This window comes from Styela clava, chromosome 7 (genome assembly GCF_964204865.1).
Source record: "Styela clava chromosome 7, kaStyClav1.hap1.2, whole genome shotgun sequence".
Lineage (NCBI taxonomy): Eukaryota > Metazoa > Chordata > Ascidiacea > Stolidobranchia > Styelidae > Styela > Styela clava.
Genome location: NC_135256.1, coordinates 13624536 through 13650649, shown reverse-complemented (window position 1 = coordinate 13650649; position 26114 = coordinate 13624536). Strand labels below are relative to the sequence as shown.

General features: G+C 31.8%; 1 protein-coding gene across 1 annotated transcript; it reads left to right on the top strand.

Moving 5' to 3' along the window:
* The first annotated feature begins 1301 nt into the window (after positions 1-1301).
* On the top strand, positions 1302-25959 carry LOC120327923 (uncharacterized). Its single transcript, XM_039394295.2, has 14 exons — positions 1302-1451; positions 2640-2781; positions 3232-3444; positions 4006-4210; positions 4396-4520; positions 4610-4728; positions 5769-5971; positions 16381-16486; positions 17399-17499; positions 17952-18136; positions 20159-20301; positions 20844-21128; positions 21524-21694; positions 22403-25959. The coding sequence occupies exons 2-14, from the start codon at positions 2648-2650 to the stop codon at positions 23077-23079; spliced, it is 2667 nt and encodes an 888-aa protein (XP_039250229.2). The 5' UTR covers positions 1302-1451; positions 2640-2647; the 3' UTR covers positions 23080-25959.
* Positions 25960-26114: the final 155 nt, after the last annotated feature.

Below are 26114 nucleotides of genomic sequence, written 5' to 3'. Positions count from 1 at the left end.
ACGCGAAAGGCGACGAGAAATATGTGCATTGGAGCGTATCATGAAATACAATCTTTCGCCTTTAGTCTTATGGAGTGACGTCAGAGTTGCCTATCATGTTGTTTAATGTCATTGTGTGAAGTAAGCATTAATTCTTTCTGTTTAATCGTCAATTTTCTCGGATGATAAACTTAAAAATATATTCCAATTTAAACTCGGGAATTTTTTTCATATTGTGATGCGATATGAGCTTCTGGTAAATAGGGAATCACACAATATGCTTAATAAGAAACCTCTAATTTCAGAGACCGACTTAATAGTCTTGAGTCGTTTACGAAAGCACGGTACAAAGTAGAAAATTACGAGATTTCAAAATATACAATATAGCAAAACCGATATTCATTTACTTATAAATAACATATTTTTATTTATTCAATTTGATTGATTGATCTGTCCGAGTCCGAGCGAACGACTAACATACCAATGAGGTGTCTGGGCGGCTGCAAAAATTGCCATTGTCACGTCATCGTTTACTTTTTTGCTGAATGGTCCTTGTTCAAATGAAACAAGGAAATCGGTGTTCGGGGAAACATCCATTAAGCAGCCATTCCAGCTTTCCACGACCAGGAATATTTATGAAAAAAATTATTACCCAAATCCAGATGTCTTGTCTGCGACTTTGGAGTTCAGGCCGACAGTGTCGATGTTGAGCAGTGAGATTCATTTTATAATACATCATCCGTGTTTTATTCGCAGTTTCTTTCAAACGTATTTCAGACTGCGTCTTCTGCGAGTGTAGTGCGGATGCATGCGAATTATAAGGTTAATTAAAGTTATCGATATGCCTTGTTATGTGCTGCACTTTGTGAGATACGGTATCTGTCATTGATTGAAGGATTGTATTTGTGATTCGGGAGTAACGGCGGAGCATGCGATCAGAACTATATAGGCTATAGCTGTACAGTGAGGGTCAGGAGGTACCATACTGAAACTATGGAAACGCGTAAAATTGGATTAGTACCGGTATATTAATTATAAATACAGTGCCAGAGTGCGGTACCGGTACTAAGTTAAATTTCATATTTTTCTGAAGGGGAAGTCGATAAGTCCGCTTAAATCAATTCTACAATTGGGAAACCAAAGCCGCCTCTTCAGCAGGTTTATAGTTCAGATCTGATATGTAATCCTATGATCCGTTAATCATTTCAAATGTTTTGAATTGACAGATTGATGTATTAAACTTAAATTGAGGATTTTAAGTCCAGAAGTCTTGGAGTCCAATGCACAGACAGTCAGACATTAGTGGATACAGAACCTACCGTACAAAATTGATCAAATATTCGCAATCCTTCTGTTTATTCCTGTATTCTGGTATTCAGCTATTCTTGTAGTTGTGCATTAGTTCAGTAGTTACACTTCCACGTCTACTGATCTATGTGCATTTTGGTGGTCTTGTCTAGTTATAGAATCAGGTAATGCTTATTCAGATAATATTATGCTAAGCCATGGCAGCATGGATCAGATTACCAAAACCGTAGCTACTCTCAAATTACTGTATATTAACCTGTTACCGTAACGAGGTAAACAAGCAACATCAATAGTCTGGATAGTGCTGAGCTAACATAATTCCATGAATTATTTTATTAATTATCAATGAGAATAGGAGTATATGTGTCAGTCAGAACATCACTTAACAGCATAAAGACATACCAAATCTAGAACAGTTTAATTTCATGATGTCTTTGGATTTGAAAAGTAGAGCACTCAGTTTGGTTTTTCAATTTTTGACGCTCTAACAAATTGCCCAAAAAAAAAATACTTTTTTAATTCTAGAATCAAACTAAATGTTTATTACACAGTCTGAGGTTATAATCTAAATTCCATCTGTAAAAATTTTAGTACTACTTTAGTAGGATTTGACATCAGCATGTTACATAACTCAGGAAACAAGAAAGCAAAAAGTAGAATAGCCTACTTGTTCGTTCTGTTGTTGGGACAATATTATCTGACTAGTCATATTTTAAAGATTCTTTCTCATTAATGAGTTGGAATAGTCCTTACATAGACAGATAGAGAAGGCCATATTTATGCAAAATATATACCGGTATACATGTGAATAAAAATAAGATTGTTTCAAACTATCAAACAATTAGGATCAATGAACTATTCTTGATAAATACAATCTTCAGATCTTAGTAGGGATGAAATATTGCATGACAACATGGTTTATTATTTAGATTTTGTTACCGAAGAATTTTTATATCCTATCTATTTACATCTTTAAATTCTTGATTATGTTGTAGTTAAAATATCTCAAAGTCAGGACAAAAAACTTGGTCATGTTTATTCCTGAATCAAACTAACATTTTGTAGAATTCTTAAAATCTAAGATACAAAAGTATCAGTAAGGTGTTAAGGTTTTGAAATATTACTATTATGTCAAATGCAGGTTACAAATAGATTAACTTACTTACCTTATTTCTGATTATGTACATTTTTTGAATATGCTCAAGTCTTTGGGAATATTTAAATTTGTAATTTAATTTAATTAGTTAAATACTGATAAATGTTTGTCGACTTCAGTGGCATACAAAGTTATTGTTCATTATTTACTTTATCAGATTACTTTATCTTTAAATATTCAAATTATTTCTTTGCAGGCATTCTCATGACGAATAATACTATTTATACTAATGGTTCAATTACGCCAGTCACTGAGATTGCTGTGCGGTCTGCTTCTCTTATTTTTATCGCCCTTTTGTCTATTTTTGGAAATTCCTTAGTCTGCATAACATTGTACAGGTAAAAAAACTTGGATTCAAATTTAATTTTATTCTTGATATAGTAGTTGAAAATGATGAATTGAAAAAAAATTTTTTTTTTAAATTGGATACATCTGGAATAAATATTTGTGGAAGATCAGAGTCATTTGAAAGATTTTTGCTTAAAAAATGATTTCATTTTTTATTATATCAATTTAGGCTTGTAGTAGTTAGGCTTAGGTAGTGCTTAACTATGGGCTATGCATCAAAGGTTCAAGCTATCGAGTTTGAGCCCCATTGGATGAATAATGCCGAACCAAAATGGTTCTTGTCCGACTAACCATAGTGTTCTTATATGGAGCCATATTTAGAGAAAACATCTTAACAACTTATAAAAATAATGATTAACAAGATTCAAGTTTTTAAAATGAGTCATATATTTGCACTTTTTTTTACTGTGATACAAAATATCTTTATTATCTCTTTGCAGGAGGCCGTATTTATTGACACCAAGCAACAAACTGGTCTTCAGTTTAACCACTGCGAATTTTGTATTTTCTATTCTCGTTCTTCCTTTCGTTATAAGTGGGAGTATAACAGAACAATGGTTCTTCGGAAAAGTTTGGTGTGCAATCACAGGCTTTCTCACTTTATTAGTTATGGGTGCAAGTATGCTGATTCTGGCAGCTATAGCTTGTGACAGGTATGGTATATTTATTTTGCAATAATCGAGCTGTATATATATATATGAGCCTTGCCCCACTATCAATCAATCATATTACATTGATATATGGGCTACTTGTTTTAAATTTTTTACGTCATCTAATGTGGAACCGTAAAGAAACTTGGAAGGGGCTTTATCCCACCATATACTGGTACCTTCATCCGTAGCCTTCTCCAGGTTCCTCATCAGTTTCACACTAGATGACATGAAAAATGTGTCAAAACCTAACCTGGTATATATGAGTATAATGCCTATTAATAGTGAAATACAATTCATTTCATTCAATGTGTGGATCATGAAGATACAGAGTTCTTCGGCACTCGGAATATGGAAAACAAAAAATTATGAAATTGTATCTTATCAATCATATACAGTTATTTTAAAAACATATTTTTATTATTTCCCAGAATTTATCGTTGGTGCCTAACTGAGGTGTGCCATTGTATATCCTTTCCTCCGCAACGCTACAGCAATGTCTGAGTCGCCAAAATTCATTTTAGTATACAATTATATCTGTATTGTTATTGTACCCAATTTCAGGTATTATGCCATTGTTCATCCTATGTTGTATCCAAGCATTATTACGGGATTTCGATCGACAGTCATAATTATTGTTTGTTGGGTATTTGCTGCAATATGTGCTACACCTCCATTGTTTGGTGCTTGGTCAAGATATCAATTCCAGCCTAAGAGATGTGGTTGTCTACCTGTATGGCAGGAAGAATTGGGATTTGCTATTTTTTGGGTGAGAAAAATTTGTTTGTTCGCATTTCCTGTTATTCAAAAAAAAAAATTTTTGATTGATGTTTTTCTAAAAATCTGAATTATTCTACAAAACCTTGTTCTGATGAACGAATGAAAATATATTTTTAAAATCTCTTTATTTACCGGTAGTTTTCATGTTTCCTATTGTTGTAAATTATATTTCAGTTTGCGTTGTGCTTTTTTGCACCATATTTGCTGATGATCTGTTGTTATGGATTTATATTCAAAATAGCAAGAACTAAAACAAGACAAGTACATTCGAGAGTTGATAGTCCGTCTAGATTTGCTGGGTAAGTCTAGTATTGCTGTAATTCAATTTTATTGAACAATATTATTTGTTTTATTAATGTTTGTTCACCTTGATTCAATCTTCATTTAGACCAAATGATGACACAAGTTCAAATTCATCTTCTGACAGTGGGTCTTATACTGAATTTTCTGATTCTTTCCCAACAACCAGGGTTATTGGGGCCAATTCAAGTTCAACAACGCAACAAGGTTTGTATTTTGACGGTTCTTCATTGAAGCAAAACTATATACCGACGCATGAAATTCAAATTGGGCTAAGTCCATTTTTCTAGTTTTGAGAAAAACGCAAAAAACGTTTTTTTTTGTTTCTTTTTTTTATTTCTCTAATACCTTACATGGAGGATGTCTAGTTTTTATGGTCCACCAAAGTTACAATGAAGGCCATATTTGGATGGTATAAAAAAATATGTGCTCCGCCCCAATTTTTTTTGGGTTTTTTTTTTTGGACTTAACCCTTTTTGGCTCTCAATTTTCTGTACCAGAAACAATTTTATTGGACTTATGGCCCCTTTATTATGTTATTATAGAGGCTGGTATGGACTTAGCGCTTTGTATTATATTTTTTGAGAGGAGCTATGTCCAAAAAATGGACTTAGCCCCAACTTACAATGCAGTTATCCAGAGTTAAGTCCACTATAGTAGACACAGCTCTGTTTAGTTCTCAAATGCCCTGAAAAAAGCAGGGTTATGTCCATAGCTGTCTTGAGATCTAGAGCACCTAGAGATAAGGCAAATAGACCAAAATGTAGAGCTAAGTCCAGGAAAATCAGCAATTGAAAAATGTCATTTTTTGGAAAAGTGGACTTAGCACTGTTTGGTTTTGAGGTGTCGATACAAGGCTCTGTACAAGCAGCTGCCTCTATATGATGGCTAGTATATTTTGAAAGCATAAAAATTTCTCCTGTTCTCCATTGCCTACTAAATTTGTTCCCCCCTGATGAGGTGGTGAGCTTGGGATTTGAACCCAAGATTTTTGATGCCAACATAGCGAAGTCCATTGCTTTAACCACTCGGCCATATGCCAACACGATAATTATCAAATTTACTTCTAATATATTTCACTGTAATATATCTAGCGATGGATATACATATCGATATCTATTTAGTAAGTGATCTTTCTACTTTTCAGCGAGGGCTCTTTCTTTGAACCTAAATCACAAAATTTTCAGAATGAACGCATGGATTATTGTATCAGCCAACTAAGAATATCAATACTTTTTTTCCATCAGCTCCCAACGGTAAAATTCACACCAAGTCAGATTTGAATGATAATGCTGCAACCACTCTCGATGAGGACTCTGGTATTAATGTGAGTGAAACTGTGACTCCACCCTCGACATTGAACAATGATCATCATCACCACATACATCATGGAAGAGAGAATGGCAGAAGAAGTTACCTGGAAAACGGGAGGACGTATCTTCCAAATCAGGTATTTGCATCCATCTTGTATTTCTGATTCGTGGTTTAATTGTTAGAAAGATGCTGTTAAAGTATGCTCATTCTGAAAAATGTATTTCACTAACTTTTTGCCCAGCAATGATGTAAATTCATTCACAGCTAAATCAAGATTCGTCTAATGCCAGTTAAAAATTCTTGTATTATAGTAACAAAAAAATACATTTGCTATTAAACTGTACAAAAGCCACAGTGCGACTTGCGCATAACACTAACTTAGGATCCATTCAAGATTGAGTAAATGAAGCACTTTTTATGCATAGTTAGTGAGGGAGAAACGAGAATATCGGTCAGAGACCGAAGACTTATCGATCGAAAGTTAGGGGATCCCCCAAAACAGCGCTCTTACTCCATAGTGACACCTTGTGTCCCATCACCAATTAATTTTTAACTCGCTTATTATACGACATAATTCATCTAAAATCAATAGGCTTCTGGTCCGGCATATGATGAATGCACGTGCAAAATCTAGAGCAGATTTAATCTCGCTTTCATGAGATATCGCGTGCATCTAACAGACATACAGACAAATACCTATCAACATACTTACCGATTAAAATCGATAAGTAATAAGGAAGTCAGCAAAAAAGTTGGGAACTACTGGTCTATATGGATCTGGTCTATAGGAATCTATGTATACTGCAGATAAATTAGCTTATATTATGCAATTTGCTATTCTGAAAATATACTGATAAAGTATAAGTCCCAACGTGGAATGTTAGTACTTGAAATCAGCTTGGAGCAATAAATTTTTGGTAAGATTCTAACCATTTTTAAATTATGAATCATAGAATGGAATATGATTAACTTATTAAAATATCCAATTCGTTGCGGAAATCCCCAATAACTTGCTACGGTAATCATCCTCCTAATGATCTCTTTTTAACACCTTTCACAATGAATTACAACATACACATGATATTATTACCAGATATAGTAATTATCATCACATTAAAAAGTAATTATGTTTGTTGAACTTTTAATCTTTTTCTCAATCTAATTGAACACCCATACTATGATGTTATATCATCAAAGTTATTAATCACCTTAAAAACGTGATACTCTATTAAGCACTAAGCTTGGCTTGGTGCTATTGTCAAAAAAATTTCAATTTTGTCAAGTTTGTCTTATGAGGATTAATGTTGTAGCGTCTTGTCAGTTTTTATTTTGTTTTAAATATTTGGGAATCGATTTCTGCGATTCAACAAAATACACCACAAAAATGATTTCTTGCTATCAGGAAGAACATAAAAGTTTTACCATAAATATATACCATTTGTAAATTAAAAAGTTTTTAAATACCTTTTTCCAAATATGTTTATTAATTGTGTGTAAAGCTTTTATCCGACGAGATTAAGTAGTTTTGTAAATATGAGTTATACAACTATTATATATCTTTATCTTATCGCTTTTAAATTTGAAATTTTGTAATTTGTAACAAATGGTGCGTGTCTACTATGAAAGAAATTACCATATAAAATTAGATACTGTTGCAGTGTGTAAAGTTATATAGCTACACTCATACTGAAATATTAACATATCAATTTTAATGTAAATCTCCTTTTTCAAACTGTTTGCTCCAGAAGAGTGTGTACCAATATGGATGTAACTAATTTTGTTCGCTTACTTTACATCAAGTTGTGTGAAGGGACTGAAGCCGATGAGCAGGAGGTATATTCACTTGGCTAACACAGATGGTCCCCAAACTCGTAATAGAACTAAAATAGGGAAATTCGGAATAAAATTTGGTTCCAACCCTAACCTGGTACACACACTACGGGAGTACCGAATAATCAATAAATCAGTGTTAAAAATTGGTTTTGTTATTTCCACTTCCCTCTGCTATTACTCCAATTTCTGTTTTGGCAATAAATAAACTCAAGATTATCCTCTAGCTAAAAATAGCGTCAAGTGTTTCATAGGCCAATTTTAGTAAATTCATTGTTTTCGATGACAATTCTAATTTGAATAATAACAGTTCAGTTTTACTCATCAGTGATAATATAATTATTTTGTTCAATTTGATTTGTGTTGTATAATACGAGGTTGGGACTCTTTTAGGCCTACTAGTTTAAATACACAACACTGTAAATTTTTGAGGACGTCCTTTCCTAGCCAATTTAATTTATATAATTTAAGTGCGAATTCTAATCTCCAAATATATAGTATGTTGTCCATATCATTATTCATAACAGTAAATATTCAAATATGTAAGGTTCATTGGCGCCAAATCTTGAACCACAACAGTTATATTTAGCACCAAGATAAGCAATTTAAGTGCTTCTGTCAATTTGATAAACACTCCTTAGTGTGTTATCTATTGTTACTAATTGGGAAACAACACAGGTCGTGTTCAAAACAAGTTCAATATATCTTGTAGATCGAGCTATTGTTGGTGTGAATTCTTATTAAATAATTAAATAAATAGCTTCTTCCTTTCTAATTTGGAAACTTAATGAAGCACCAAAAGTTTTATCCACAAAAAAAAACTAAATAAATCGTATGTTTAATATATATTGACAACTAACTTCTTAACAAAATTGATATTGCAACGGGATTGTATAAAAATCTAATATATTGTTATCAAGCGTGGCCAAAACTAATAATCAACTTTTTGAATGTACCTATTTTGAAATAATATGGATTATGAAATACATGGTAAATTTGGTCACTTCAACAATGGGCGCATAGAATTGAATATATATTAATAAATGAGTTTCAATTCGGGAATACAGGAAATTTGGATTTAACCATTATTACTTCTTAAATTTTTTTCTATATTTTATAACATTTATTCAGGGTCTTGTTTTGCCAATAAACATAGTCATTTTCTGATAAATAATCTTTGTTGATCCCAAAACATTTTACTATTACGGTATATAGCTATTTATAATTTTTTTTCTATCTTAATGCTGTTTCTACTATCAATATTATCCATAGAATATCTAATTCGGGTTCATTCAATTGAATAAAGAATACAGTTATATACCTAATACCTAAAAAAACAATTTCCTAAAATAGCATCCGCCATACTATTTTAAACATAATATGCTTGTTATTTGATTACATATGCAACATACTAAATTTACCTTGTTGGACACGATAAGGACAATATTATTGTTGTTCATCTTGTTAGTATTTTTCTTCTTGTTTTTGTGAAAAAATTACTTTTCTGATTAACTACTGGGCTAATTGCCTTGAAATTTGCAGCGGTTGAAGATTGTATTTTTCGCTAGAAGGCTTAGTATTACTTTTGACTTTTATTTTATTTATTCCAAAAATTTCTGTGGACTCTTTAGGATTCATTTTTTGTGTACGCTGCCGTCATCAAAATTAAAAATTGCGCACTTTGTGGCAGTTCCGCGTTCATGTTAGTTACATTCTGGCAGTACCGGCAATGTACTGTATCGGGTTGCATGCCTGTACAATTTTGTTTTGGCCTTCGTGTAAAATCGTTTAACATTGTTCCCTTGTAATTCGAATAAAAAAAATTTATTTTTATTTTTCAATTGTGACACAAGCTAATTATTGTTCCATTTCTTGGTAAAATCAAAGTTTTATTGCGCAACGAAAGCCAGTGGAAATCAAATCTAGTTCTGGAGAAACGACACCCAAATTTCAAACACTTATTTGGAATGGCTTGAATTAAAAATTATACTATATATAAAGCCTTGGGTGTCTTTATTCCTGATATCGTTTTTCAAGTATTCTAGAATGTTTTAAATGGGTTTAAATGACAAGTTAATCATCAAAATGTTGTAACTGCTCATTTTTACCCAAAAATTTAGCATAACTCCTGAATTTTCACATTACTAGAAAATTTCAGATTTTATGTATTCTCAGATAAACCTTTCTGATACAATCAAATTTAATTATTAATTACATTTTTTACCTAAAATTCTTCAGATTAATATATGTAGAATCTTGTTAGGCCTGTTGACTGTTGCCCAATTTAGTTTTTCATTGAACTTTACACGAATAACCTATCTATCATTCATCACATGTAATTATTTTGTCATGTATTTAGTTTTAACATGTTGTAACATTTTCATCCGAGAAAAAACAAACAAATTACTAATAACGATGATACTAATAAAAGCAATTTTAATTAAAATAATCTTTCTCACCTCTGCCATTCGAAGTACTTGTACATAAGTTTGTATAAATAAGTTTACGATAAAAGTAATTTTTTGTTTTTTTTTCTTATACAACCACCATGCAATTATACATTTAATTATTGCTTTCGGGCCATTACTCATGCCTTGTTAATATTCGACCTTGTTTAAAAGCTAAAAACGTGCTTGTTATTTTTGGGCTGAGTTATTTTTGGATCATTACCACAAGGGAGAAAGATGTTATTTACCTAAAATAATCACTACTACCACCTTATCATTTATTGTTGGGAAACTTAATCATCAGCCTTTCAACTGATACTAAGGTTGAAATAGGTTTGCTTGGGTTCATGAATAATCATTATTGGAATGTGCTTATCGATGTAGATACTAAATGAAAGACGCATTCCATTTTAAGTATCTGATATGACCTGACATTTTATATGCAGTTACAAAAGGGAAAGCTCCCATAGTGTAAAATGAATGATTTATTTATTTTGAATCACAAACAATAAAGGAATGTTTTGAACTTGATTTACCTTGGTTTTCACTGAATTTGATGACTTTTTTATCCACACCATGCATTGTCATTATTTTGTGTAGAACATTTGATTAGTTTAATTTATTTTATTTTAAATATGAATCCACCTGTGGCAAGGATGTCTAAAACAGATTGAATAGCCTACTCAAAATATTACAAAATGGGTACCGGTATATTCAACATGTTAATTTTTTTTTATTTTAGAAATAATTTAGAATATTTTCGTTTGAAAATTTGTTATCTTAATTAGGCATAAATGATGGTCGGACATAAATAGACTTTAATTTACTTATATTACTATAAAACAATAAATAACGCTTGTCTTGCTGTGAATTTTTCTGTTGAGCATATCTTATTTTAGGATATGTTTGATATTTTGTATCCGAAATTTTTTTTTAAAATATATTCGAAAGGGTAAATTATTCAATTTCGGCCATCCCTAATGCAATACATATAACTAAAAAATTATTATTGACAAGATTATCAAAGTTCTTATTTTTTAAATATTTTTATTTTTCGTAAGAATATGTTTGTCACTTCTTTCCTTAGCGACCGGGTTCATTCTATTTCCTTTTCTATGAATCACAAGCTATTAATTATAGGTTTCTCACACAATAATGCTTTTCGCAACAACAACTAACAATTATCTATGAAGTCAGAAGCTAACCATTTTCATTATTGTTTTCGACTTTATCAGTTCCGAGAATTACCGTATTTCGAAATACCAGTTTGCCCAAGCTAATAGGATTGATTCTTATTGCACATTGGAAAATATTGTGTACTCTTTTACTTAATTTATTAATATTATTTTGATTATACAAGGAGGTGTATATTAAATGGATATTAATATTAAAGTTGGTATGTCATAAAAACGTCAATTCATATTATTGTCGTACGTAGGATATTTCATCTTGTTCACTCCTAACAAGTCTTCGCACAATAGCTAACTCATCCACGTTAAGAACAACAAAAGTTTTTTCGGCACTCCCGTAGTATGTGTACCAGGTTGGGTTAGGCTATGATTCCAATTTTCCTTAATTTAGTTCTATTAGGGGTTAGTTCGGGGAATGTTTGTGTTAGACAAGTGGGTGCTCCCGAAGTATGCGAACCAAGATGGCGGACATCGGAACGTAACATGGGTAACAGGTTAGGGTTAGGCGATAATTTTTTTCCAATTTTCCTTATTTTAGTCCTATTATCAGTTCGAAGACTAGCCAAGAGCCCCCCGTAGTATTTATACCTAAAATTATGGCCTAACCCAAAATAAAGTACACATATTTCATTCCGATGTCCGCCATCTTGGTTCGCATACTTCGGGAGCCCCGACAAGTGAATATACCCCCTGCCATAGGCTTCCGTCCCTTTACACAACTTGATGTAAATTTGGCAAACAAAATTAGTTATGGTCTTCTATATTGGTACACAAACTTCAGGAGAGCCGTTTTTTCTTTGGCAGGGCCTAACCTATTTCTTTCACTATGGCTGATGTATTTATAATATGTACCGGTAAGTCAAAATAATATTCCATATGGTAAATGCATTAAAACATAATGTAGAAATTTGATTAAAGCGATGTGCTAGTGGTTAAAGTGATTGACTTAACTGTGCTGGTTTTGTGGATTATAGGCCCACATCTCGAGTTCAAATCCCATGTCCACCACCTTGTCCAGTGTAATAAATTAGGCAGGCAATGCCAAACTGGAAAGATTTCAATAATAGTTGCTTCTTACATATTGTTATATATCAGGGATTGCTTGTATAGGATCTTGTTCAGAGCATGAAAAATCTTTGTATAAAAACATAAAGAAGCAAAGCCACAGTTCATTAACTATATTTTCATAAAATTTTATTGATAGACTTCTCAAAAAAGTTTTTGAGTATGACAGTTTGATGCATAATGGATGAATTTATTTGATGCAGGATAATGAATCAGTTAATCAATTCCAATCAATTGACTAATTAATTAACTATGGATGCATCCAACAAATAGTCACTTTATTAAAACATTGTAAGAACCATATGCTTCTAGCAATGTTTTCCCACGACATTTTATTGACATTTTATATAGGTAGGTTAAAGCAATAGTAGATTGGACCCAAGGCTGAGCCCAACTTGTTAAATTGACTGATTCCCAGTTCCCACTTCTGTTGATATAACGATTTTTAAATGAGACTGTATGTTTGTTTATTACTTTAAGACAATCAGCGCAATTCCATTAAATCGTAGGCTTTGTAGACTATATATATCAAATGCTTACCTAATTGTCTTTGAATTAAATTCCGTTTGTACAAAATTAGATTTTATTTGAAAAATAAACATTATATAAACAACGGATCTAGGATAATTATATTTGTTTTATGCACTATCGTGAATTATTTATATCATGATTTTTAAAAAACATGAGAAAAATATATGTGGTTAAATCGAAAATTAAACAAATATAGTATTTTTAATCTTTATTATCATTGTAAATTTTAGTTATATTTTGCTTTTTTTAAACTATTAATACTTTTCGAAATACATTTTTTTATTTCCTCCCATTTTTCTAATTAATATCATATTGCATTGTAATTTGTTCACTGATCACTAATAATTAAAAGTTTGCATTTACTAATATGTATTGAATTCAGGGATGGTTTCGAATATGGAATATTAGATGCATTCTAAATTAGGGGAAAGTTTATGTGGAAAATTACTTATATCACAATATCTTCATGTTGATCATATCTAAAACGATATAAATATGAGGGTCACTGTCTCCTCTGGGTTGTTTGTTATCAGTGTAGTTATCAGATGTTTTGATTTTTGATCTGCTTGTCTGACGGCTCCAAATCTCTAAGTTCAAATAAAAATATTCTAATTTATTCCTAAATTCGAAATTTTGTACTTAGAATACAATGAAATTTGAATGTATTCGATTCATTTTAGGAATCCCTGAAAACTTATAGGAACCAATTTGATTCCTTTGTTCTATTGAACAAGAGAGAAATTTCTTAATATAGGAACGCGAAGATCCAATGTCTAATATATGTACCACACTGGAAAAAATTCCAACCAAAAAGTTGAAAGAATAATCCTGAATGTAATATAAACGTGTGCTTGGAAATCATAAAATCCAACGAGATTTGTAGAAATATTGGGCCCGTGAGAAATAAAAAAAATAATATAATAATAACCTTCTAGCGACTATCTATTCACTATCTATTTTCGAAAACCAGAGTACTGAAATCGATAGGTTGATTGAGAAGAATTTCTCTTTTCACAACAACCACCCCAACAAGAACAACAACAATTCAGCGGAATTGTAACTGAACAATTTCCTTTTTTTAAATGTAATTTATTGATCACAATATGTACATCTCATTACAGTACAATATTATTCATGCATCACAGGTGTCCAAAACAGAAAAATAAAATAAAAATGAAATATATAGGAATATCCTTAATTCTTGGTGTAGCCTATTAATAAGGTGTTATTTGGAATACTCCAATTTAAAATTGTTATCTCAGTTAGCATTTGACATTGGCCAATTAGATAAAACTAAACTTAGTTTTACTCCCCGCACTGTAAAAAATAGAATATTAATCAAATCTATTTTTATCTCAATTTATTAATCAATTCAAAAGCCAAATTTAATTTGTGAGAATATTGTGTATTGAATTACATGTTCTTTCTCCTTGAATGGTATTAAATAAAAAATAAAATAATATCTTTCAACGAAATTGCAAGTACAGCAATAGTTTAATCAGTAATCTTTTGTTAGACTATGGTTTGTATAAATAATTTCCATTGAATATGGAATTTTATTTTATTCAATATTCCATATTGAAAATATCATTTTAGAATGTATGTAGAAAAGTAGATTGACATGACAGGAATTGAGCCTTTGGTTGTTTCAGGATTGATTCTGTACTTTGTAAGTCAATTTGAATCATTAAATTAATCATTCTTTTCTCACCTTGATCTTGGGTTCTTTATTACATTGACAAGGTTTAAAATGTGGATAATGAAACTTTCGTTTCACACGAACCATTCAAAAAATTCTAATAAGTAGCTGTGTGAAAATTTAATTCGATTTAAAATGTAGGCCGTTATGCAATTCACGCCTGAAATCGTCACCTAATAAGGTATCATGGCTTGTCTGATTCTTCAATGTGCAATTATGTTACTATGTAACACTGATAAGGTTGAGATTCACACACAGATTCAATATGTAGGCATACTTTGTTTCTGTCCTGGTTTCAACTTTCAATAAGACTGGGTTTGATCCATAATCCATCGAATATATTCAAAATTAGCTACCTAGTTTAGTACCTTAGTTTGTGATGTTGGAAATAATTTGGAATATTTTCGATTGATAAATAAATATTTTGTCCATTAAAATATAGCCTAGTATTCAAACTAAAAATATGAGTGCTTTTACTTCGGGTAACAATAGTATCTCATCTTTCTGCGTTATAAAATTAAACTATCATATTGATTGATTTGTGCATATTTCCTGTGTAACATGACCCAATTCAGAATTTTTTCATTATTCCATATTCAAAAAATTTTTTCAGAATGTCTATCATCCCTGATAATGTTTTAATGATATAGAAAATATTTAGAATCGTGATATATAGAAATATCAAAAATGCAAAAATCTAAAATGCTTCCTTATTTTTAATATCGACATGACTAGGCCACACATGGTGTATGTGACCTTAGAGTGTGATGTGATAAAAACTACATGAAACGAAACCATGATATGAAACTACGCAACATTTAAAAAAACGTGTAGGGTACAGGTGGCTCACACTCAAATTTATTGTTTACTTAGGGGCGGTAATGTTATTGTCGATATAAGTTAATCACATAATTATTCCACTTTGCGTAAGAAAATATGTTCTCTATCCTCAAATTGACACTTATGTATAATTTAATTACTCATAATTAATATTAGCGAAACATAGAATTATGTGTCATTACATTTTTCTTATAATTTACTGAGGGAAAACCCGGATTATCACCATAAACAGCACTACATTTATAGAAGAACTGCTTGAACTGACCTACACAAAAAAAAATATAGGATTTTGTTGAATTTTTATTCATTTGTTCATTTTTGTACAAATCCGAATATCTGATTTTTCAAATATCCAGCTACACACAATCGCTGTTTATATCTGAATAGTATTACCGGTATATTTTTGATTTCGATTTTCTATCAATTTCAGTTTCAAACATTTTGAGTTCAAAAAATTAAATGTAAAATGGCAAATTAGACAGTGAAACTAGCAATTTCAAAATCTATTTCTCAGAAAAAATCTTTTTGAAATAGTACTGATTTCAAATTTCATTAAAACCAAATTTTTTTTGACATTTCCCAGAAAAAAAATGTTTGAGAGTGCTTAGAACCTTTGGTTTACTTGATACTGAAATTACATTGAATTGTTCCACTTAGACACTGTGATGGATATTTCAATGCAAATTTATGGGCATGGTGGTCTAGTGATTACCGTAAAATGTCAGACTTAAACGCAGGTTACAATCTTGGGTTCAAATCCCATGTCCACCACCTCATCACTAAGGGTGTAAAAAACTGGGTAGGCAATGCCAAATTAGAAATATTACGGTCCATCCAATAATACTATCTTCGTAGATATCAATGGTGCTCGTACAGGGCCTTTTTCGGAGCCATAGACAGGAACCTGCACCATATAAAAAATTTTTAAACGATTCTTTTTTAGGTTGAAGGCAGAGACTCGCCAAAATTTATGAGTCGAAGGAGTTCCAATGTCGGTATGGATGCGGATGTATCACAGACTGAAGCTGAATTGCAATTAAGAAATTCAAGTACGTAATTACTCGTTTGCAAAGTCGTGCGTTTATTCCACTTGAGATTGTTTTTGCAAGTCATAATTATGTTTCTTACTTTTTTTTTTCACAAACGTATATACTGTTATTAGTTGCTTCACCTGACGCAATATGTACATTGTATGTCGTAAAACTATCCATGTAGCATAATGGTGAATTCCAGTTTGTTTTTAATAAAGAATGAAACCACAATGAAGACGGACGAAGATGAGATAGAGGTTTCGAAATTAATTATAACTAAAAATTTCATATTACCTTCTTAATTTCCGGTCGTGGCAGCATAGTGGTTAAAGCAATAGACTTAACTCTGTTGGTACACATCGTAAGGTACACATCTCGGGTTCTAATCCCATCCCCACCACCTCAAATTGGGGTAATAAATGTATATATCATTGTATTTTATCTTATACAGAGACTTTTTTAGAGCAAAAGACATAACAAATAACATATAGAATTAAATATCTTTACACAGAAATAATGTGTGGTAAAATCCTCAATTTCATAATTTTATTTCTTATTTATTGATTTTAATAAAGATTCAAGTAACACAGAAAATGGACATTTACAGTCTTTCTATAGTGCTCTGAAGTGCACTTTATTCTGGGAAAAATAAAATAAATTGGGAAGTCAGACAATTTATAAAAATTACTGAAACTTGAGATCCAATTTCATTTATAAATCTGGGTAAAAAACTTGAATTCTTTTTGAACCGATGATTACATGAGACATACATATTTGTGGTCATTTTTCGATAAATCCTCCTTAGGAATTAATACTTTCTACTTGATGGATTTGTGCTTAATCTTTATTCTGATTCTTTTTGGTATTTTCATATATACTACTACTATTACTATACTATTAAAACTTAAACAACGTTTTTTTGCTTTTCAGGAAAGTCATCAAATGCATCGATTGTATCATCAACATCACAAGTTTTCAGAAGAACGTCGCTTGCTTTTTCTGCAGTCAAATATTACAGCAACCAAATGAAGGTATTATTCCCATATACTTGTATAGTTTATATATAGGACAAAGCCACCTTGCATGAAATTTTTTTAAACCAATTTTTCAAGGCCTGGTGATGGGGCAGTAAGTAAATATGATAGGTATAGAAAAGAAAGCATGTTTATTAAAATTAATACTCAAATACATTGATCGCATGTTTTTGTCGCAAATATCATCCTTCGAAACAGTAAGCTGAAGGTGTTTTTGTTAACCTGTTTTTTCTACCCAAGATAAGGGGTTCTCTCAATTATACTCTCATTTACCCCTTTGCAAAATTCAGAGGTAAAATTGTATATTGCCATGTCAGTAGCGAAAGGCATGAAAGAGCATCATACAACAAAAAAAATTATGAAATTTTACTTATTGCGTTTATCAATTATCCAATTCATTATAAAATCTGGATAAGTAATTTGAGAATTTTTTTACATTCAATTTACAGGCTGTATTTACCATTGCATTCATTCTTGGTATATTGTTGGTTACAATGGGACCATTTGTTGTTACTGCTCTGGTAGAAGCTTCTCATGGAGTCGACACAGAAACTTATACGAGTACTGATATTCCTCCACCTTCTCCTGTACCAAAAATAACACTTTCTATAGCAACTTGTTTCATGTATTTAACGTAAGTTTTACTGTAATTATACTGATATTTTTGTTTTTCTATAAAGTACTTCTGAGTGCGTATGAGTGACATTTATTGATCAAGTTTTCTCAAAATAAAATCAATATTATGTCGCCGAAACTGTATCAAGCAGTGTTGAGGAAGCTCGATTTGAGTTACTCTTAGGCTTGCACGTAATTTACGGATTTACGGAATTACGGAATTATTTCGAGTTACGGAAGCGAAGTTACGAATTACGTAAAGTCGTAATTATTGGTCGAGCGCTTTCGCGATTAAAACGAGCTCTCTTCAGAGCAGTCAATTCCGTCGATTGTAAAAAATTAAAGTTTAAGTAAAAGAAGTTAGAGTTCCGGTATTCGGAGCCGTTTTTCTCTCTCTTTTTAGGCAGATGGGGAAGGCATAACGCGTCATTTACTAACCTATTATCAACGTACCTAGGATGGCCAATGTAAATATTAACCGTAGATAAGGAATAGACTTGTGTTGAGGCCGATGGACGTCAACACACCTGGTTTCAACTTCTTCGGGTGAAATGACTAAAGAATGTAAGAGATCAACTTATAAAACATGGTCTATTTGTAAATGCCGTGATAATTAATGTCGCGCTTATCAAACATCAATATAAAGACGGAAGAGAAATTGCGTAATGAACCAACGCAACTTAGTATTTTCGGCATCGGTAAAGCGATTGAGACGGCAGAGAAACAACAATACGTCGGGATTTCCCGTGTATATTCTGCGCGAGATCCATTTTCTATTACAAAATCTTGATGTTCTGTTACCGATTTGGCATTGCTCAATATGTTTTTCACAATGCCTCGCAATATGTCGGCCAAACATGATTACCTGTCTTTACCAAATGCGGCAACTTATTTCGATTTATTAACTAAGTTAGCTAACTAAGTAGTAAAGTCGGATATTGTAAAAAACGGTGAAATAACAAGTCTTCGTCGCGAGGCAAGCGAATGTATAATCAAACGAGAGAATACGCTTGTAGTTGATTAATAAATTAGCAACCCTGATTTTTTATTTAATACGAAAGTCGTATTAATACGTTAATACGATTTTAAATAAGTGAACTATCGTTTCTTAAATATATTACCAGTGTTGGTAATGATAAAATTGATCGCATAAAATTTGATGATAAAGTGGATAAAAAAAATCAAAGCTAATACAAAAGATAAAAATCAGAATAAAATTATTTTGAATTCACTCCTTGATATTTGTCTTTAACATCTGTCGCCGGCGTGTAGTACTGCCGGGAATATGAAAACCAAACTTCGATGTCCCATTCGGAATAGAAGTGGATTAATTGGTTGTTATGATAGGTTTAAATGTGTGAAAAAAATATCGCAATTACGGGGTCATTACGTAATCGATTTGGCCGTAATTACGGAATTGATTTTTGTCAATTACGTGCAAGCCTAGTTACTCTGGTCACATTTTTTAAAGACTCAGTCACTTGAGTCCTCTCAACGATACAACGTGAGATCAGGGATGCAGTGACTAAACTTGACTTGGGACTCAAAGTCAGAAATTGGCTTAAAATTAGACTAGACCCAGACGACCTCTGTTTGTGATTTGGATCTATGGATGTATAATCAATCCGGGTATCAAAAATCAAAACAGTTTAATAGGAAAAGTTTATATTTATTAATAGGTTTGATTTTGAGTATCTAGAAAAATATTTTGTAGCAGAAGCAAAAGAAATGCTGTATTTTCCCCTCCAAAATTTATAGTGTCTCATTATATTGTTCGAACCCACATTATATCTGTTTGGATTCTTGCTATGAAATCCTTGCAACCAGTGCCTACAGAAGCACTGACAACAAAACAAGAGGATCGAGCAGTAGTCATTCACATACTACTCTTATCAATTATCGTTTATTGAAAATTATCAAACTTTTATGCGACTATCATTGACAATGAAGAGCTATATTGAGGTAGTTGTATTATTCGGAAAAAATGAAAATTTACATAATAAATCCTATTAACATACTTTTCAATTTTATTTCCTATCAGATGTGTGTATTATCCTCTGATATATGGTTTATGGAATCGGACAGTAAGAAAAGAAATGAAATATTTATTATGTGGATATCAACATCCTGATCACAGACAAATGAATAGAACAAGAATATTAAGCTTGACAACTCATATCCAAGGTAAGATTGTTGAAACAGTATGCCAATGTTTGCTATTAAAGCAGTTTGTTCGAACCGTTTTTTTGATAAATTCATTCAAAGTTTTCATTATTTTCCAATCTTTACTGCATTCTGGGCTATTGTTAAATGTCACACTAAACATTATTTATTGAGGCTACGCCAAATCAAAAAAATTGTCCTTCCCAATAACAACAAAATTCTACCTTGGAAGAAATCCCCCCCCCCCTCCAGGTTGATGTTGCACTATTTCTGAATAACACCAATTTAATTTCTTTAATTCACTATTTATGATATGTAGATGAATACAGAATGTTCATAAAACCCTGTTACAATTTTAAATTTTGTTATGGAGTCTGTTCTCAATACATTTCAACCAAGCCTGTTTTGTTTTAATCAGTGTTTATTTAATTTTTTAATACACCTTTATATGCCCACTATTAGTTACAGGGAGCACATCAAGCTTTTTTTTATTGTATAATTTAATACAGGACTTATTGTGAGGACCATTATAACTTAAGTTTGTAAATACTTGTGTTTGTCAGATCTTGGAATGTCTCCTGGATTAACAGCTGCTATCATTGGTGAATCTGATCCTACAACGTTTAACACAAATTTTATGAGAGATCGTAATTTTCGAGCATCAACGCGGCATATCCGCAGTGACAAAGAAGAAGTTATAGCAGCGGCCAACAAACGTCGCCATACTTTACACTCACTTTCTGGCTCTTTACTGCCACAAGTGGCACCCGGAACAACGTCGCCTGCAGTACACGGAAGGTCTCGACATCATGGATTTCTTTCACGAATGAGAAAAGAAAATTTTCATGGTTTGTATAGCTCTATATTTAGGGACTTATTCAGAGAGAAATATTGAAGCATATTATATAAAAAACTGATAGAATCAAATATTCAATACATTTGTTATTAGTTATATTCGATAATATAAATTCCTCAATTTTAATTTAGAATACTTTTATTGTCAATTTGAGCAATCGATATCTGACAGTGAAACCATTAAATTTAGACAAAAGCAGCTCAAAAAATGGTTATCTCAGTTAATATTATATTCTTTGGCTTCTTTGGCTAACACAGGCAGTCCCTAAACTCGTGATAGAACTAAAATAAGGGAAATCGAAGTAAAATTATGGCCTAACCCTAACCTGGTACACAGACTACGGGAGTACCCTTTTAACTGTTAAAATTAAACCCTGTCCATATTCAGATCGTCTTGGCACTGATATCGGAGTGATAGCGGAAGAATCAGATCAAGAAGAAAGTGGTGGAAGTCTGTCTCGATCTTCCAATCAGAATAATTTTTCTAACAACAGTAGCATGAGAAGATGGAGGCATGGGTATACTGTCAAAACAGTTTCTGATACAATTAATGAAACAGGTATAATTGGGAATATCGATTTGAAGTAAATTACGGTATATGCAACTCATAAAGTTTTGATTATACAATACTTTCATTTCAAATTATCACTTTGAGCAATTGAAGTCTCACAGTATTCCTAATAAAGTATTCCCTGCTAAATACTATGACTATTCTTTAGTTTTCGCTGTTGAATGTGACCAACTTCAAGAATATATTTCTAAATTTCCTATTTTAAAATATTATTTTAGAATGCGCCAACACCCTACTTTTATAACGGCTTGTTTATATAAATCAGTGGTTTTTAATTTAACCTTTATGGTGTAGCGGAACCCCAATGAAACATTCCAGGGAGTTTCCAGAGCAATTGGTTTATGATTATATTCGGTATCCTAAAATATATGTGAAATAACAATTTAACGTGGAACACCTGAAGGCCTCTAACATAACACTAGTGAACACACACACACACACACACACCTATTGTATGATTATATTAAACAGGTGTAATTGATTGTATTTAACCAATATGCATATAATAAGATATACTCACGGATTTAAATTTACCCTTGCGTAACCATGGTTGAAAACCACTCCTATAGATCAATTACGTTAAAATACATTATCTAACATCATCTTTCTAATGACCATGCTAGTGAAGTTTAACCTTCTATCTGCCAATTGTATCCAACACAAGTACATACTATTCAATATCATTTTCTTTTCAAGGTGAGGGTTGCTCAACATACAATGCTCCAGTAACGAGTGGATACAAAATGAGGTTGCAAACAAAAGACGATGTACAAGTTCCTATTTCATATGAACACAAGAAAAATCAATCCGGAAAAACTCAAAGTAGGGCGAGAGAGAAACCAGCAATTTCAGGGTTGCTGGAACTGAGTTCTGCGGAAGTTTTAAGTAGTACTGCGCTTTCATCTGCCTTACTTTTTGCTGGATATGATTTTAACAATAGACGAGGGAATAATCCAGTTAGCGTAACGAGGAGGACATTGTCTGATCCCGGAGAGCATGAAACGGCATCTAATACCGATATTGTCATTTCTGCTGACTCAGCAGATTCTAAAAAAGAGGGTGAAAGTAGCTCTACAAATACTGAATTAGCCCTTGCATTGGGTAACATTCCGTCTTCAAAACCAAAACCCATCATGCAACCCGCAGTCGTGTATCAAAAATCTGATTCAGAAAACGATAAAATATCTGTGATAACACAAGGAAGATTGCATGGTTCAAATTTGATCCATTTAGAAGCTGGTGAGCCTACAACTGTGAGGAAATGGTCTGAGAGTCAGTTTGTTGATTTCTTCGCATCTTCCATTGCTTATGGAGTAGTTGAAGCTGGGAAAGTAAAAGCGAAAGAAGAAGAAAGATGCCCGAGCAGGAATTGAATTTCAAATTCCTGGTTGCAAGTCACTAAAAGAGCAAAAGTTTCAGTCCACTAATAAAAAAAACAAAAAATTTGGTTGTTCTTCAATATTTTGTATCATGTATTATGCGGTGAATCAAGAGCAAATAGTAGCGATCAATGTCAAATCATATCACACTCTTCACAGTATATATTTTTAAGTAGTAATATTTCAATTTTGGTGCTTTTATTTTCAAATCATGAAATACATAAAAAATAGATATCGTTTTGCACCAATACAATCATCGACGAATATGGTACACTTTTATATACGGTTTCTCTAATTCAAATCATATTCAATAAAATATAGGGTAGGCTACCTCAATCATATTTTGTATATATTGTAATAATGATACATTTAGTTTTTCCAACATTGTTAGTAGTTTAATGAACATTATATATTGCAGATGACCAATTTGATAAGAGCCATAAAATATTTTCAACATGCAGTATCGTTTTATACTTTATGATTGTTATTATTATTATGCATTAGTTTGTATGATGCAAAATATGTCTACATAAATATCGAGCCATTTGTTTTTAAAAAATCATGTTAAAAATCATATTGTATTTGAATTCCATATTAAGTAAAATTTGTATCTTTCTAGATATGCAAATGAAAAAATAAGTAACATTCTTGTGAAATGCAAAGTAAAAATAATCATCCGATGTCAAATGACACCTAGACGATGACTTTTTTTGTAATCAGGATCGAATAATTTTTCAATATTCAATGATGCAAACTTTTTTCTCCTAAACCTATACCAATCATGTGTCATTTTCTAGTCAAATATAGTTTAGTTTGTCGAATCGATTCTAAATCAATAATTTTGATAGTTAAACTTCTTGGGTTTAGGATATAATATAGAACACTTATGCTTTAGCAGAGTTTGAAAAATGATCATTTTTTGAGCAATTGAAGTCTTGCAATATACCCTAAAAGAGCTTCGCTTAAAATTCTTAAAACATTTGAAGATAAAGAACCAACCAAATTTCAGTTTATATTAACGTTCCTACCTCTTGTAAATCAAGCTCATAAAATACAAACACCGACTTCTCTGTATTCTTTGTTGAACGGGGACCAATTTAAAATATTTAGTTATTTTACATTCAAAATTATTTTAGAGTGTATTCTGAATAGTAGATTTTCTGACTTCGGCCATTCCTGCTGTAATTACATCTAAATAATGCTGTTTGTGGTCATATACACAATGATGTGTTTAGCAGGTTGTTAGACATCTGTTTACCGGGATTTTAAACTGAGCGTTAGGGATCTGATATTTTTATATTGACACTTTTTGTGCTAATCCTTCATGCATGATACAGCAACGGCATAAAGAAATGTTGGTGCTGCTGGAAATATATTCATTTATATTGCACCCAGTTTCTGGTACTATTTTATATTATATAATACTTACTGATATATACTGTTTTCATTATTATTTAATTTTTTTTTTTTTTTTGCTATTTTTATTGTTTTTTCGGTGCCTTGTACTTTTACACATATTTTTGCACTCTTCCAAATATTGCTTTTTGTCTTTTTTTTCTTATACATATTTCTTTTGTGTATAATGAAATGATGATAAAACAGGAAAGACTTCTTTTTTTGTATTGTTATGAAATAATTCTGAATGGTTTTCTCATTATGACATTCAAGTATTGTTCATCAACGCCCTTTTATTGTTAGTGTATGATATAATGTTCCATAGACAAAAACTTATGTATTTATTGGCATTGAATTGGAAGTTGATGCATAATGCGACATAATAATGATCATTTTCAGGTCTTCGAAATTCACTGTTGGTAATTCATAGCCATGTAATGCTTGTTGTTGAAATTTCCTATTAAATACATTTTATTTTGTCAAGTTATTTGGTAAGCTACCTTTGACTATTCTGTTGGAGTTTAAATCTACATCGACATTCGCACCTTAAGGTTGAATATTGGTTTACTTTGTAGAACAATATTACTGCTCACAATCACAACCATCACTTCTGGGATATTTTTGCATATAAAAAATTTAAAATGATGTTTTAATTACTGCCCCATTCTTGATGTTAAAGGTCTTCTGAACGTAGGATCAAAGTCTTAAAGAGTTTACATTCTCTCATATTGTTTGCACCAATTGATTTGCTTTCTTGCCACATTTGTTAATGGGAAGTGTCTCCACTCTGAACAAGGCTTCTTTCAGGATTGATGGCGAATATTATAATTTACAAATGTATACTAGTAAGCTAAAAAAAATCACTTCAGTGCCATACACAAGAAAAGAAAATCAAGTGAAATGCATATTTCTTGCCCTTGCAATATATATTGTTTTCAATTGTAATTTTATATCTTTATTTGTATTTCTTCTACTTGTTACTGCCGCGAAGTATTTTGCACAATGCTTTATCCTTGCTCTTTTCCTTTGATTTTGTGTTATTGTTTTAATTTTGATTCTGATTTTTTTTTTTTATCCAAACTTGCTTTAAAAATTGGCTGTATTTGTCACAACAATAATGAGTTATGTAGTACTGCTCCATTAGGAAATTTTCCACTTGTGTGAGGGCGTGTGATCTTGCTTCGATCAAATTTACATATTGTGTTAATTAACATGTGTTGAAGTATTTCATATTGGGGAATTACTGTAACGAAGAAGATAACATTCAAATTAAACCGCAGTTTGGGGAATATGTATTTGTATTTTGACTTTTTAGTTTGCACCATGAAGAATGGGATGCAATGGATATGCACTACTTTTGGAATTTCTATTTTCAATTATTTTTTTTCACGCTCTATACTGAATCAGCAAAGTGCTACGAATCCAGCATTTATTGAATAAACTGAACTTGAAATAAATTTTCAAGCCCGCAAACTGTAATTGTGTAGTTTATAAATTAGAAGAGAACATTATGGCAAAGGCTCTGTTTCAGGATACCACAAGGTTAAATACCATGGCGCTTGGCCTTCGGAAGTCCTTATACCAAGTGCACCATAAGGGTGATTGATGCCAGTGAAGTACATTGATTGCATTGC